The sequence below is a fragment of the Tenrec ecaudatus genome, chromosome 10 (assembly GCF_050624435.1).
Source record: "Tenrec ecaudatus isolate mTenEca1 chromosome 10, mTenEca1.hap1, whole genome shotgun sequence".
In the NCBI taxonomy this organism is placed as follows: Eukaryota; Metazoa; Chordata; class Mammalia; order Afrosoricida; family Tenrecidae; genus Tenrec; species Tenrec ecaudatus.
Window position 1 is genome coordinate 153,203,154 of NC_134539.1, and position 14,802 is coordinate 153,217,955.

The following is a 14,802-nucleotide window of genomic DNA, read 5'->3' on the forward strand; positions in this document are numbered from 1 at the left end:
AATGAATTCAGGAAACGGTTTTATCAAAAACACTCCTGCAACTCCAGCACAGCCCCACACCTTCCCACTGGGAACCCTATGTAGCCCTGGCCCTCCCCGCAGGGAGGGGGTGTGGGGTGCCTGCAGCAGGAGTGCACAGAGGGGGACACAGTTTATTTCACATGCAGCACGACAAGGCCGGCAGAACCTCGGTCTGTCCAGCACTGCCCACCGACAGGGACACACTCCATCTGAATGTCTACAGCCCTGGGGTTTACTCCTTCAGCACGGAAGTGGACTCACCTTTGGATTTGCCTGGGAGGCCTTGGCCCTCTAGATTTAGGATAAAGATGCCCAGGACGGGGTGGAGAGGGCCTGGCTTGCTGCTCCAGCTGAGCTCAGAGAAGCCACTTGTTCCTCCCTAGCTTGTCAGTGGGCAGCTCACTCCCCACTTGGCTTGTTGAGCCTGGAGTCCCTGGGCCTCGAGTAGCAGGCGGGCTGAGACTGAGGCAGTAGGGTTGGCCCTCATCTCGCTGACAGTGCCCTGAGCAGTCGGAGTCCAGCCGGGGCTGATTTAAGAGAAGGCGACTAGTCTAGTGCACTCTGCCTGCTGTGCTGCGGCACCAAAGCCACCAGGAGCGCAGACAGGGCTGTCCTCCCCTCAGATGGGGTGAGCTGGGTGGTCTTTCATGCCAAGCAAGAGGTAGTGAATTGGGCGGCCTGGCTGAGGGCAGGCCACGCACTCCTCCGAGAGCCGAACTGGGCCTCCAGAGAAGCGAGGTCCCTGCTGCCTGTGCCCAGGCTGAGGCAGCAGCTTCCAGGAGCTTGGGCTCCACGCCTGCTAGACGGCAGCCTGGGACAAGCGAGCAGCACCCACCACGCCAGGCCGGCATCAGTTCCAGGCCAGCACGTCCTCCAACTCAGGCTCACAGACCCTTCCAAGGTCCTGCTCCCCTGCTGGCCATGGGGCAGGACAAGGGGCAGAGGCGGCTCAGGCTGAACCTCTCTTTGCAGGGTGCTAAGACGGGGTTCTTGAGGAGGCCCTGCTAGTTTCCCTGAAGATCCCCCATAGCAACTAGGATTGACAGTAAGGTGCCGGGAGCCTCCAAGCCTGGGGCGAGGTTGGTGTGTGTCGGGTGACTTCCCACCCGACAGCCTATGGTCACTTTAACTCACACAAGTCAGTAAAAACAAGTCCTCTTGGGGGCAAAAGGAGAGATGACAGTAGCAGCGAGGTGCCTGGTCCCCCTTTCAGATCAGGCTGCAGGCAACTCGGGCACGGCCAGCTGTGGGCTTCGCAGTGTGGAGGCCAGCAGGCTCCGGGGTCATAGGCTGCCCCACTGCTCCACGGGCGGGAACTGATCCACTTCGCCTACCTCGGTGCTCAGCTGCTCCCCAAGGGCGAACGTCAGCCGGTACCGGAGCCGCACCTTCTCCTGCCACAGAGCAGAGCCCGAGTCCTGGCACCACAGGACATGTCTCGTGTACTGGAGGGGTGGCCCCTGCTCCCACCCCCACCCTCACTTCCATCCCACATGGCGTCAGGGGCTGACCTTCAGTGGGTTGGCCAGCAGCATGACCTGCGTGATGGCTGCCGGTGGCTGGATGGGGCTGAACGGGGAGAGCTCTGTGCCCGAGGGCGGCTGCAGCTTCACCTTCATGGACTGCAAATGAGGGGGAAGTTCCTTTGAGCCACACTCTTGGTGGGGACGTGGGTGCTGCCCTGAGATGGCGTCGGCTGGTGGTACCTTGGGCACGGCGGCCTGCAGCAGGATGCTCCTAATGGGCAGTGGGGCCGTGTTCAGCATGGACACCACCACCACCAGCACATCGGGTCGCCCGGGCGGGCACTCCTTGGCGAAGTGGAGGAGGATGCGGAAGCCGTTCTTATCGTAGGCAGTCACAGGGAGGGCACTGCCTGCCAAGAGGGTAGTGTGTGGACGTGGGGAGCGGACCCCGGCCCCACTCCTCCGTGTCACAGAGCCAACCCCTCTCCCACTCCTCCTCTGCAGCACCTACTAGGCTTGATGGACTCCAGGGGGACATGAACGCTGGCCAGGGAGAGCTCAGGCAGCTTTGGGGGACTGCTCTGGGGCTGGAAGAGGGGGCTGCCAGGCCCAGCTGGGAAGGAGAGCAGAGGTCTGGCCGAGGCAGCGGTGGGGAGGAGCGGGGAGGGTGTGGCCGCAGGGAAGATGCTGGGGGAGCCTGAAGTCCTAGGAGGGCAGAGGCTAATCAGAGGGTAGCCCACTCTCCCACTGGAGGCCACACATCTGTGCCCAGGCCCACCCGGTAGCCAGCCCGTGCCCTGGGTGCATGATTACACTTGGGCCTGGTCCAGAAGTGGGTCTGGTGCATCCAGTGGGGCTGGGGCGCCGTCACCCAGAACTGAGCCAGGGTACTTTGGGCCCAGTGCCGGGGCCAGTCCCGTGGAGAATAAGGAGCCTGGACTCTGGGCAGGAAGGCTGGATGGGATGACTGGCATGGGGAAGGGAGGGGGCTGCAGAGCTGCTGGCTGTAAGGGAGGGCCATCTGCAGAGCCTTGGGAAGCAGGGCCCAGTCTGGGGCCGAACAAGTCCAGGTCTGGCTGCTCATTCTGTTGGGGTAGAGACAGTGGGTGAGCGCAGGCCCCCAGCAGCCAGCCCAGGACCTATGCACTGGAGGGCTGTGTTACCCCTACCTGGAATAGGTGCCACTGGCCATTTCCAGTGGTGTTTTTAGGTGGCACACTGGGCGCTGGGTCAGCGAGGCCTGAGACGGAGACGGAAACTGAGCAGGGCCGTGCACAAAGCACAGCGTGGGCTCATGGGGCCCAGCAGTCTCTCAGAGATGGGCTGGCCTTCTGAGCCGGGTGCACTCGGGATGGGGCTGAGTCTGGGGCCCGAAGTGCCCGCCCCGGCGGGAGACACAGGGAGTCTCAGCCTGCCGTGGGGCCTTACCCAAGCAGAGCAGCTCCTCGTCCAGCAGGGAGAGGGCGTGGCTGCCACAGGTGGGCCCAGAGGCCTCGGCCTGGCTGGAGGAGCGGCTATGTGGCATGCCTGAGGTCTGTGGGGGCGGCGGGAGGATAGGGATGCCCGAGGAGGGTGGAGAGAGAGTGGGGGCCGGGGGTGAGCTGCTCGGGGGGTCCGTCTCCGCCAGGTCGATGAGCGTGCCGTGGCTGTCGTTTCCTGGACACACACAGGAGAGGGTGCTCCAGGGGCTGGGCCGAGCAGTGCGGGCACCCTCCACCCCGACCCAGGTGGGGCAGTCGCTGCAGGGGACAAGGCCAACCAGCTGGGGCAGGCAGCAGGGAAAGTGCCCCCTCATCCGGCCTCCGGGAGACGGCTTGACATGGCTTGGACGCCCCTGGGAGCTGCCAATGGTCAGCCTGCACCCTGTACCGTGGGCTGGGGTGAGAAGGAAGATGATGAGGCTGGTCTGAGTGGCCCAGATGAGAAACCAAAACATTTTACCTTCCGGCACAGGTGGGGCTGTGGTGGCCATCTCTCCATTAACGACCTGCCCTTGGATAATTGCTTTATAAGAGTTGATGACCCGGGACAGGTTGTCACTGGCCTCCAGGATGTCCCCTAGAGCCGAGAAAGAACCCTCACTCCTGGCCAGGACTGTTTCCACCAAACTCAAACCCATGACTGAGTCAATTCCAATTCACATTGAGAAAAAAAAGCATTGATGTTGCTGAGAACTCACAAAACATCAAACAGTCCCGGTCTCTGCACCCATACAATTCAGCCAAACCTCCACCCTAACCACCCGCACCCTGCCCTGCTCTCGTCCAGCTCTCCAGGTGCCACGGTCACAGGGAGCCACGCAGACAGGCGTGGACGAGCACGGTGCTCAAAGGCACTGTTCTTTCTTGGCTGAACTACAGGCTGGTTTTCAGAAGACTTGAGGGAATATTTCTGGTTTGAGGCTCAAAGACAATCTCAGGGCAATACTTTGCTGGGTTCGCCTGGTCTCCCAGGCTCTGTAAGGTCTTTGTCCGACATCTTCTCCCTTTTGATGAGGATTATTTTACAGACTCTGATGAAGAGTTCAGAAGGGTGACCAGCAGACTCTATGGCAGCAGACTGGCTGGGCTTCCTCCCAGGAAGTAGCTGGGGGCCACACGGACCGCCTTGCTCACTGCATGACCACACACACCCTTCCTCACTCACGCCGTCCGTCATCCAGCCACTGCTCCTGCCCCTCACCCAGGCTGCTGTCGTTGTCCTCCGTCTCGCTGGCCAGCTTGAATAATGTCCGCCTCTTGTTCTCACACCGATCGAAGAGCTCCTGCAAGAGCCTGGTGTGAAAGGCAGACCCACCGAGGCCCTTCACAGCAGGGCGTCCCGAGTGTCCCCTCCCACACTGTACCCTGCAGCACAGAGCACCGTGGTGCCTGGGGCATCACTGCCTGACACAGACCTGAGCCTGAGGGCAGCAGGGAGCGCTGAGAGCATGTCAGAGTCAGGCTCACATTCTACCCCTTCCACCCAGAGGAATTACCTCTCATGCTAAACAGGGATGCCAACACCCGGGTGCCTAGCTGCTGGGCAGACCCGTGAGTCCATGTGCCCCAGTGAGCGCAGAGCCTCGGCGGAGGCGGCCCACCTGCATGAGCTCCTTGTCCGCCTCGGAGGAGTCCTCTCTGCGGTAGTGCAGCAACATCTCGTGGAGCAGTTTGACGTTGTTGTTGACTTCCTCCAACGTGTGTGTCCGCCTGGTCACCTTCTGAATGCGGGCCTCATCCTGTGCCACGGCCGAGAACAAGGACAGAGCTCACCACCCACAGCCTTCCTACACCCTCCCAGAAGCCTGCAGGTCAGCGGAAGAGAGCTCCTTTGGAAGGCACGGTTCATTCCATCCTGTCTCTTAAGTAAAACAATCCCAGCCCGTGTGGGGCCCCCACATTGGGCTTCATCAACTCGGCTTCTCCAGCGAGGGGGCGGGGCAAAGGGGAAGAAATCGCTGTGCCAGCACACGCACCTCCTTCACCATGGACTTGATGAGCTTGTTGGCCTCTTGCAGGTCATCTGGGTTTTTGCTCTTCAGCAGCTTGGCTAAGAGCTGGAACAGGAGGGTATTAAAGGTGGGCAGAAGCGGGACACCCCTCCCCGCCCCCGCCAACCATACTCAGGGGACCAGAGAGGCTGGGCCAACAGCAGTCCTTGGGCAAGGCCACAGCCCCCCCCTACTGTTGCCCCAGCCTGAGAAAATCCATCATGGGCACCCCTGTACCTTGGACTTCTCTTCATCATCAAATACAGGGTTTTTGGGGCGAGGAGGTGGAGAAGGGATGAGGGTTCTGTCAGCAGGAATCGGGGGGTCAGAATGCACAATGCCTGCAAGGAGACAGGACACGAGCTCACGTCGGCCCCTGTTGGTTTGACCCCCACCTGGGCAATTAGCCCAGCGAGCAGGACCGGCCGAGGAGACAGGATGACAGCCCCATCCAGCCCACCCCCCTTTGATAAAAGTTATTTGTCCCAGAGAGGGAGCCTGAACTCGCCCCCCACCTGCAGCCCCTCCCGCTGGTTGGCTAGACAGCTGAGGGGGCCGCCCGGACCTTGTCTCTTCAGCATGTGGTAAGCATCCTTGATCTTGGACTCCTCGGGCAAGGCCAGCGTCCAGCTGAAGAGCAGCTCAATCACCTTGGTCTTCACTCGCTCCGAGACCCGCTCCCCCAGGTACTGAGGGGAAAGGGCACAGGCACTGGGAGGCCCCGTGGCAGGGAGCCCGGGAAGGTGCTGAAGGCTCTTTCTTCACAGCTCATAGGCATTAAAGGACGGCTAATTAGCGCCCTTCCGGAAGCCCACTCAAAACCCAAACCAGTAGGTGCATGCAAGACAGACGGGGGAGGGGCAGGCTGCTGAGGCGCACCCCTGCCAGCTGGGAGGCCGTCTGAGGTGGGGAGGGGGTGGCGACACAGGGCACATGCCCAACTGCCAGAAGCAGGCCCATGTTTAACATCTTGAGCAGGAACGAGGGCTCCCTCTGCCAGGGCGCCCAGAGCTACACGATGCTGACCAGCCGGCGGCTCCCTGATGGGGAAGCCGGCTCCGGGTCCCCACGGGGACAAGCCAGAGCTATGTGCAGGCTTCTGCTACGAGCATGGGAGCCCCTCCGGCTGCAGACCTCCCTCCCCCCACCGGGCTCCATGGCGGGAGGCAAAGGCAGTCTTTCCAGGGCCAGGCCTTGCACAGGGAGGGCGGGGATCGGCTGGCCGATGGAGATGCTGGCTGTGTCCTGAGAAGGGGCCATGGAGGGAGGGCGTCGCCCGGGACTGACCTTGGGAGAGACGACTTTGATGAGCTCATTCAGGAAGCGGAACTTGCCCACTTCGTTGTGGAACCTCCGTCCGCAGTTCTTCATGCATGCCTCCAGCACCTGGGAGGGGGCAGGCTGCTCAGGGGCGGGCCAGGGATACCAACAGAGCAGCTACACGGCGCATCCCTATGTCCCAACTCTGCTGGGGGAAGCTGAACAAGATGTCAGGAGGCCACGACCAGGGTCTACAAGGTTCTGCTCTCGAGCTTTGCAGGTGAGGAAACTGAGGCTGAGAGAGGAAGTCTCTCTGATGCATGCTCTGGGGCTCTTGGGGGGCGGGGGAACAGGAGATAAAGGGAGACGCCCCACTGGCAGGTGGCCCGGCATGAGGTTTCAGTGCTCGGTGGTTTGAAGCCCTCAGTTGGCTGGAGAGAGACCGACCGGTCAGCTCCCATTAAAACAACAGACAGCCCAGGGCCCAGGGGCGGGGGGCACTTCTCCTGGGCCTGCTGTTTGAATTCCAACACTGTCTTCCACCTCGCTGGTCTGGTATCCCACCCCGACCCCTTCATGCCTTTTCCTTCTGGGGCCAGGAGAAGCCCCTGGGCCCTGCAGAGCCACCGCGCTCCAGACACAGCCTTCGAGTGGTACCACCCCACGGTCGGTCGGGACTGTGGCCTTTCTAACCTGTCCACCACCAGGAGCCCAGGGCCTGCAGGGAGGCGTCCAGCCTAGGCTCCCCCGGGCGCAGCACACACTGGAGCTGCGGCCCGAGCGTGTACCAGCAAGCCTGTCGCCAGTTTCCCGAGCAGCAGTACGCTTCCCCGTCTCAGCATCCATCACACTCACCTCACACATCCCCGTCCCCGCGACCAGTGCACCAGCTGCTCGGGGGTGGGGAGATGAGGCTGACTGCTTCTCAGAACTGGCAAGGCAGAGACGCTGCCCCTGCCGGTGGGGCTATCTCCCCAGTAGGGGACCCTCCCCAGCACCTCAGCCTCGTGCCCCAGCCCAGGGGTGTCACACCGGCAGGAACACATGCTGGTCACCTGAGGCCTCATGCCTGGCACCAGGGCGTGGGACTGTCCGTGACCACGAGTGTGTGCACACATCCTGCTGTCCTGGAGCGTGAGTGCCGAGCCCCGCTGGGCACGTGCAGGGGCTGGGCCAGAGGAGGCAACACTGCCCCTGTCTCCAACAGCAAGCACCTACCGTCAGGGCCTGCACCGCCTCCCATTCCTGCGGGGACTGGATCTTGTGGGCCAGCAGCCGGACCGAGATCTGTGGCCTGGGGACAAGTGGGGCCCCTGTGAGCGCTGGCCCGGGGCACCCATGCCCGGCCCCCTCGGCGCTCCCGAAAGCCAGGCTCACCCCTCCAGCTCCTTGTTGATCTGGTCGCAGAAGCCGATGATGTACTCCCAGTCCTCCTGCCGGTTGGAAGGGTTGGTGGCTTTATCTTGGGGGAGAACAAAGAGGGTAACCGTAGTCAAGCAGCAAACCCCAAACCCAACCATGTCGGCTCAAGCGTCTCCACACTCCACTATGTGGAAGCCGATATCCAGACACGGCAGGGAGAGGACGTTTGCTCTCAAGTTTCCCCCACGGAGGGGAGGTGTGAGGCTCTGGGAGTCCCAAAGGCAAGCGGCAGCCTCCTCAGACACAGGGAGCCCGACAGAGCGAGTGACTGAGATGCGGTGACTGCAGTCAAAGGACAGACCACCCGCAGCCACCTGAACCCTTGTCACATCACCCCTAACCGAGCAGGCAGGAGGAGGCAGTTCTTGGAGAAACGAAGTCGGACTGGATGAGAATATGCAGACTGCAGAAACAGTTGGGCTGGTCGCCGACAGCCAGGTGGGTTCTGACCCACAGGGCGTCTTTGTGACCAAGGGGGACGAACGGTGGGATTTTCCTGGCCACCACCATCTTTATGCTAGGCTGTACTTCAGAGAAGCAGTGGGGTGGGTTCGAACCACCAACCTTCCAGTTAGCAACCACTGTGCCACCAGGACGTCTTTGAAAGTATGATTCTTATTTTACCTTCAAAAAAGATATCTCTAGACTGGTGGGGCTGTCGGGTAATCACTGGACTGAAAAGCACAAGGTTGGTAGTTCAAACCCACCTACTGCTCTGTGGGAGAAAGATGAGGCTGTCTGTCACATCGATAGTTAGCGAGGATTGATAGTCAGAATCGAGTGCACGGAGTGGGTTTGGTCTAGCTTTCTTATGCCGGAGCGCGGATTACACCGCAGTTCAGAGGGGACAGCGTGAAGCACCTGTCTTGCATCACTGACACTGGCCCCTCGGGTGTTGATGGGCGGGATCCCCACCACCAAAGACAAAGGTCTGGGTGTCCTCAGGGGAGCAGGAACGCAGGCCCTGCATGTTCACAGCCACTGCCCGTCCTCTCCAGAACCCGCGCTAAGCGAGATGGCCTCAGCTGACGACACCTTGCCCTGATTCAGATTCGAGCCCATCTCTTCCACAAAGCACGCCCAAGCTTTCTGCTAAATTTAGGGCTGCAGGTTCAGAAGACAAATGGAAGCACAAAGACGCACCTCCTTTCAAAACACCTGCTCTCTCTGCAGTCTCCCACCAGGGGCAAGGGCGTGGCCACAGAGCGGGGTCTTGCTGGTAGCTCCGCACTCTGTTTCTGATTGTCCCAGTGGATGCTTTCTTAGCTTCTTCCTGTCCACAAGCAGCCCTACTGGCCACCACCAGCTGGATGACCAAACCCTAATGGAGGCTCCCAGGCTCCAAGCTGGGCATCTCGCTCTGAGCTGTAAAAAGCCAGCAGCTGCTCCGTCAGGGCCAGGATGGTGGCTGGGTGGACTGGGCACCAGGCTAGACTCATGGGGCTCGGGCTTTGCCCAAGAGGGGACCAGTTGGACGGTTTCTGGTCACATTTGGAGGGCAGGCGGCGTGCCCATCCTTGCTCTTGAAAAGAGAACTGACAGGCCCTCGGGATGTCAGACTGAGGGGAGGAGAGGAACTGGGCCCAGGGAGACCCTTTGCGAAGAAGCGCCTGCTGTGAGGGCCGAGTGGCCACCTCCCGAGAAGCCCCCGAGAGCCCTGCCGTCCATCGTTGTCGGAAATCTCATCAGGTGTTGGCTTGGTCACCACTCCCTGTCATTCGAGACGCTTCTCAAAACAAGAGGCAGCAGGAGACAAAGCCAGGCCTACCTGCATCGGTGTGACCCCTCAGACCTGCCCAGACCTCAAGGCCTAAGAGAAGCCAGCCCATCATGCCCACTGTTTCCCCCACCCCCAACCTAGGTCCTTATCACACAGCCTGGCAAGCGTCCTCTAGCCTGGCGGCTTCCTAGAACACCCCTCCAGATCTGTCAGTGTGCCCACCTCCTCTCAAATCCCCTCCCTTCTGGCTTCAGAATACGTGGGCACCGAGAGCTCTGCTTCTGGGGTTGGGCAGCCCCTTCCCAGTTCTCCAGACCCCTAGGGACAGTTCTGGGTGACCACCCCCACCCTGCCTCCCCAACTCCATCAACTTCCCAGTGCACCCTGGGGCCAGCAGCGCCTGGGCTCTGACTCCGAAGAACCTTCTCAAGTCAAGTCACAGCGCCTGCACCCCATGCTGCCATCGCCCTGACATCCCGGAGACACACCATCTACGTGGCCAATGACTTAGAAACAGCGGAACGTGGGCCAGAGAAGGTGCAATCCACAACCCCCAGCACGAGGGCTTGAATCAAAAAGGGAGTCTCGGGCGCCTCCCAGCCTTTGCTCAGTGCCCTGAGAACCTCAAGCCCTGCCGTGTGGCTCTGGGAGACTAGAAAAGGCCACCACACAGTTCCCCTCCCTGAGGTGCCACAACCTCCCGGTCCACAAGCCAGACAGCATGCAACTCCTAGCTGCTAGCTCGGCACAGAACCACGTCTAAAAGCCACCACGCCACTTCAGGCTTCCCTGTCTCTCTCAGTGGGACCGTGGACTGCTATTCAAGAGCACCCTTTGGCCCTTCGCCTGGCATCCAGGTTTGAAACTCCACCCCTGGCTCCTCCTCTCTCCCCCCACCCATTTTCCTCAGTTCCATGACCCTGCCTTCCCAGAAGCTGCACACCCTCTGCCCGTGGCCCCTTTCCTTGCTTGTCCAAAGGTGACCCAACTTCCTGACTGCCCACCTGCTTCTAGAACTCTGTTCCAATCCAGGCTATATGACAGATGGGTCGGGTTGCTATGGCCTTGTCTGCCCTGGTCTTCTGCCAGCTGAGTGGGACTATGTGAAACAGGTGTTTGTGACCCACCAAGGGTATTGGTCAGTTTACTACCAATGCAAACTAGGTGCACAGCACTGCTGCGGAGCAGGATTAGTGTCTGAAACTGTACCCAGGGGATTGATTGGTACCTGGCTTTGTCACTGCACTGGGCTTAACACGAGCCATCCCAAGACAGAAGTGGGAAGAGGCGGAAGTGGAGTGCATTCTTTGGACTGGAAAGGCAGCAGATGCAGGCAGCCCTATCCTAATCCATGGGGGGCCCATGGGTGGGGGAGGGGTCTGGTTTCTGTTCCCTTCCCTGAACTCCTCAGAAACGTGAAGAGGGTTAGTGAGGTGTGTGCAAGCCACTGCAACCAATAACTGAGCAGAGAAGGAAGAGTGCTGTGGGAGGGAGCGCCGTGGGCAGAACTGGCAAAGCCGCCACCTCAGGGGCCAGCCTCCAACTGTGCTCTCAGGTGAGATGGAGGCCCTGCGCCATTTCTATTAAAACCCCTCTGGGGGAGCGGGAATAGCTGCTACCTGTGGGGATGCAAAGGAGCCCTGGCGGTGGTGCAGTTATGTGCTAGGATGCTAACCACAAGGTCAGCAGTTCAAAACCACTCCCTGATTCTCAGGAAAGACCAGGCTTTCTACTCCTAATGTGAGTCTCAGAAACCCACAAGGGGCAGCTCTACCCTGTTCTGTAGGGTCGTTATGAGTCGGCATTGACTCAATGACAATAAGTTGGGCTTGGTTTGTTTAGAGAAAGGGAAGCTTTGCAGACCAGATCCAGCCTCCCTAAAATGTGGTCTTCCCATCGCAGCTTTCCCTCCCCCAGTGCCCCACGGGAACACACCGCCTGCAGGTGCCAAACTTCTTCCTCGCTCCACACCACTCCAGGGCGGTGTCTTAGCCAATGTTCACTATTTCAGCTCTAGTGTCCTCTCCTCCTGGACCAAGGAGGGAGAGTCACGGATTATGTCCCTGGTTCCCCAAGAAGCTGCCTGCATTGGGGCAAGCAGGTGACTGCCTTGTGCCTTTACCTTGTTCTGTCAGAATGCCTTCTCCACCCCCACACTCAAGGGAGAGACCTCTTGAAGGTGAATTTCTGGTCTCAGGACACCTCATAATCAAAACCAAAAAAACCTAAAACCCGTGTCGATTTGAACTCCCGGTAACCCTACCCAACAGAGGAGAAGGCCTCCTTAGGGCTGCAAGCCGGTGGTGAGCCTAAAATACCAACCTCACAGTTAGCAGCCCATGCTTAACCCACTGCTCCACTACAGTGCTTGCTGCCCAAGTGTGGTAACTCAGCACTTGAGAGGAAGCTGGAGTCACCATGGGACGGCTCCCGGCAAGGAGAGCCTGGGAGGACTTAAGGCACTTGGTTAAACAATGAGGCGTGGGGCTCCTCAGGTAAGGAGCCACGTGTCTTGGTGGGTCAAGAACACCAGGAAGGTGTTCACCAGGAAGGGACGAGAACCAAGAAGCCACGGGGGAGCAGGCAGGGCATGACCCAGGGCCAAGTGGCAGTGGTGGCACCAGGAGCCAAGTTGGCAGCAGTTTTTAGACTTGTCTGGGAAGATGTGGAATGAGCTGAGGAGCAGAGGAGTGAGTCCAAAGGAGGCCTCTGCAGTGACCCCAATAAACCCAGGGGTGACAAGGACTGAGACCAAGATGGGGAATGCCAACAAGGGTTTGTCCATCTGGTCCCGTGCACAGCCTGAAGGTAAAAGAGCACACAGGTGACCAGAGAGCAAACGTGGAAGGCATCTGCACACTTCCCAGAAGGCATCTCTGTAACTGGAAAGGGTAGTGGCCAGACTGAGCCCGTCTCCACAGAGCCAGCTCATTCGCCCTTGGCATCTCTCCACTCCTCAAAAGCAGGTTTGGTCCACTCTGACTTCCAAATATATTGCAAGCCCCCAAATCTAAGGCCCAGGAACCATCTTTAAACCTGGAACTTACACTGTCTCCAGAAGCCACGGCTAAACTAATCAACCAGCCCCAACCAAACTCACTGCCGTCAAGTCGAGGCTGAGTCACAGCACCGCTACAGGACAGGGTAGAACTGCCCCGTGGGGTTCCGAGATTAACTTTGGATGGGAGTAGATATCCCTTTCCTCACCAACTATTAATATATAAATGATCAAGGATTCACAAGGTGGGGAGGGTGGGGAAAAAGAGGTGCTGATACCAAGGGCTTGAGTAGAAAGAAATAGTTTTGGAAATGTTGATGACAACATATGTACAAGTGTGCTTGATAGTATTGAATGATGGATTGTTATAAGATTTGTAAGGGCCGTCTAAGGAAAGGGTTAAAAAAATCCCTTTTTCTTAAGGAGCGGCTGGTGGTTTCAAACTGCCGACCTTGTACTTGCAGCCCAACACATAACCACTACACCAAGGTTCCTTAAACTAAGCAACCATTAGTTAGCCCAAAATATAAAGAAAAGGAATGCGGAACTCAAGTAAGGCCCATATGAGCTCATTCGGACGGCAGTGGTCTGCGGCGTCCATGAGAACTTTAAGGGGCTGCGCACCTGTTTTCATATTGACCGTGGTACAGAGTCCAGGGAGACTTAGCGAGAAGGGTGGTACACTGTGACAGCGGTAACCAGTGTCATTGACCGACTTATGTAGGAGCCATGAATGGCCATGTTTGGGTGTGTCGACTGCCAAAAGTACGTACAATGTTAACAATATAGATGCATCCCCAGGAGGGGGCCTCACGCTCTGGGAAAATTATACACGGTGGGCTCTACACAATCCTAGTCTAGCAAACTCAGTCTCAGGGCCGCCAAGTTAATTCCTGACTCAGTCACCCTGTAGGACAGAGAAGAGCTGCCTCACAGCCTTTCATTGGTTCATTCTGAAGGCACCACACCTTTCCCTCAGAGCCACGGGTGTGTGTGAACCACCCAGAGTGCAGTCGGTAGCCTAGTGCTACCGCACCACCAGAGAGCCTCTGAAAACTCATGTGGTCAACCGATGTGAGCCGGCTCTCCCCAGCAACGTCTGTGGCTGGACTCAATTCTGCTGTGGGTAAGCCAGCCGGCTGGTTCCGGGCAGGCTGCCTGATTGGAGGCAGGCGTCCTCCTGCTGTGAACAGAGGCAGTGGAGCCTACTTCCCGGGATGCTGCTGACGGGTGTCTGCAGAGCCATGTGAGGTCCTTGGAGAACAGTATGCAAAGACCTGCCTGCAGCTGTGGACTACCCCCCCAAAAAAAAGGGGGGAATTTGGTATTTTCTGCCTCCTGGGAGGATGCACACCCCTCCCCCACCCCGCAGGCACTCACCCTCCTGAAGAGGGTGGGGGGCTCTCGTGTAGAAAAGGTCTGGTCATTGGGGCAAAGAGAAGAGCCAGAGCACAAGGCGAGGTAGCTAAGCATCTGACCTCTCTCCTAACAGCCCGTCCGGCTTCTGACTCCGCGGTGCCCAAGCCTCCGGGGAAGCTCCTCCGCAGCGAAGGGCTCTCATCCAGCCTTCCTCAAAGCCCCATCCGCAAGGTTAACCCACATTCCCTTCACAGCAAGCTCCAGGTACAGCGCCTGACTCTGCCCCCCAATTTGTGCGCAGTTTACTCAGTCCTGAGGACTCCTCAGGATGCGCAAGAATGGGGGGCGGACAAGGACACAGCGTTCACCCTGCTTGGGCCCCTGCAGGAGGAAAGGCAGGGCTCTGCCCCCCAGGCTCCGGCACCATATATCCCGCTCCTCTCGGGAAATCGCTCTCCCGTCACTCTGCCTGCGCGAAGGTCACTTTTCCTCCCCTACCCAGTCCCGATTCGGAAGCTGCCAGGCGTGCCAACACGGGCAGCGGCAGCCGTCCTTCCCGGAGTGTGGGCACAGTCGGGAGCCTTTTCCTCCGTCAGGGACGCGGCGCCAGGCTCTCGGAGCCGCAGCCCGGCGCAGCCCCCCAGCCGTCCTTCCCAAGGCGCCGGCGCAGCTCAGCCCGGGGAGCCCCGCCGTGGCGTTGCCCGAGCGGGCGAGGCCCGGACAGCAGCCGGAGGACGCGCCGCGGCGAGGGCGAGGGCGAGGGTGCGGGTGCGGGCGGGGGCCCGGCTGGGGAAGGGGTGTGATCGCCGAGCGCGCCCGGCAGGGGCGAGCCCAGGCGCGGGCTGCCCGACGGCGCCACCGCGGAGCCCGGGGGAGGCGCGGGGTCCCGAGCGGGGAGGCTCGGCAGCGAGGGGTGCTGGTCGAAGCGGCCGCGGCTACTCACTCAGCCAGGACTCCAGGCTCTCCCCTTCGGCCTCCGCCATATTGCCGCCGCCCGGGCCGGCCCCGCGGCCCGCAGCCTCGCGAGAGCCCGCGAGATCCTGCGAGAGCCGGCGCGGGGCGTGGCCGGCGGGGGCCTGCGAGC

The 14,802-nt window shown here is 59.9% G+C and overlaps 1 protein-coding gene across 1 annotated transcript; it reads right to left on the bottom strand.

The window, feature by feature from the left end:
- Positions 1 to 18: 18 nt before the first annotated feature.
- Positions 19 to 14,801, bottom strand: GGA3 (golgi associated, gamma adaptin ear containing, ARF binding protein 3). The gene is made up of 17 exons (XM_075562200.1): positions 14,662 to 14,801; positions 7,597 to 7,681; positions 7,438 to 7,513; positions 6,247 to 6,345; positions 5,525 to 5,648; positions 5,197 to 5,300; positions 4,945 to 5,025; positions 4,570 to 4,707; positions 4,170 to 4,251; positions 3,429 to 3,545; positions 2,916 to 3,143; positions 2,657 to 2,727; positions 2,301 to 2,572; positions 1,999 to 2,192; positions 1,728 to 1,897; positions 1,533 to 1,643; positions 19 to 1,415 (listed from the first exon to the last, which is right to left on the bottom strand). The coding sequence occupies exons 1-17, from the start codon at positions 14,699 to 14,701 to the stop codon at positions 1,305 to 1,307; spliced, it is 2,103 nt and encodes a 700-aa protein (XP_075418315.1). The 5' UTR covers positions 14,702 to 14,801; the 3' UTR covers positions 19 to 1,304.
- Between the last annotated feature and the right edge of the window lies 1 nt (position 14,802).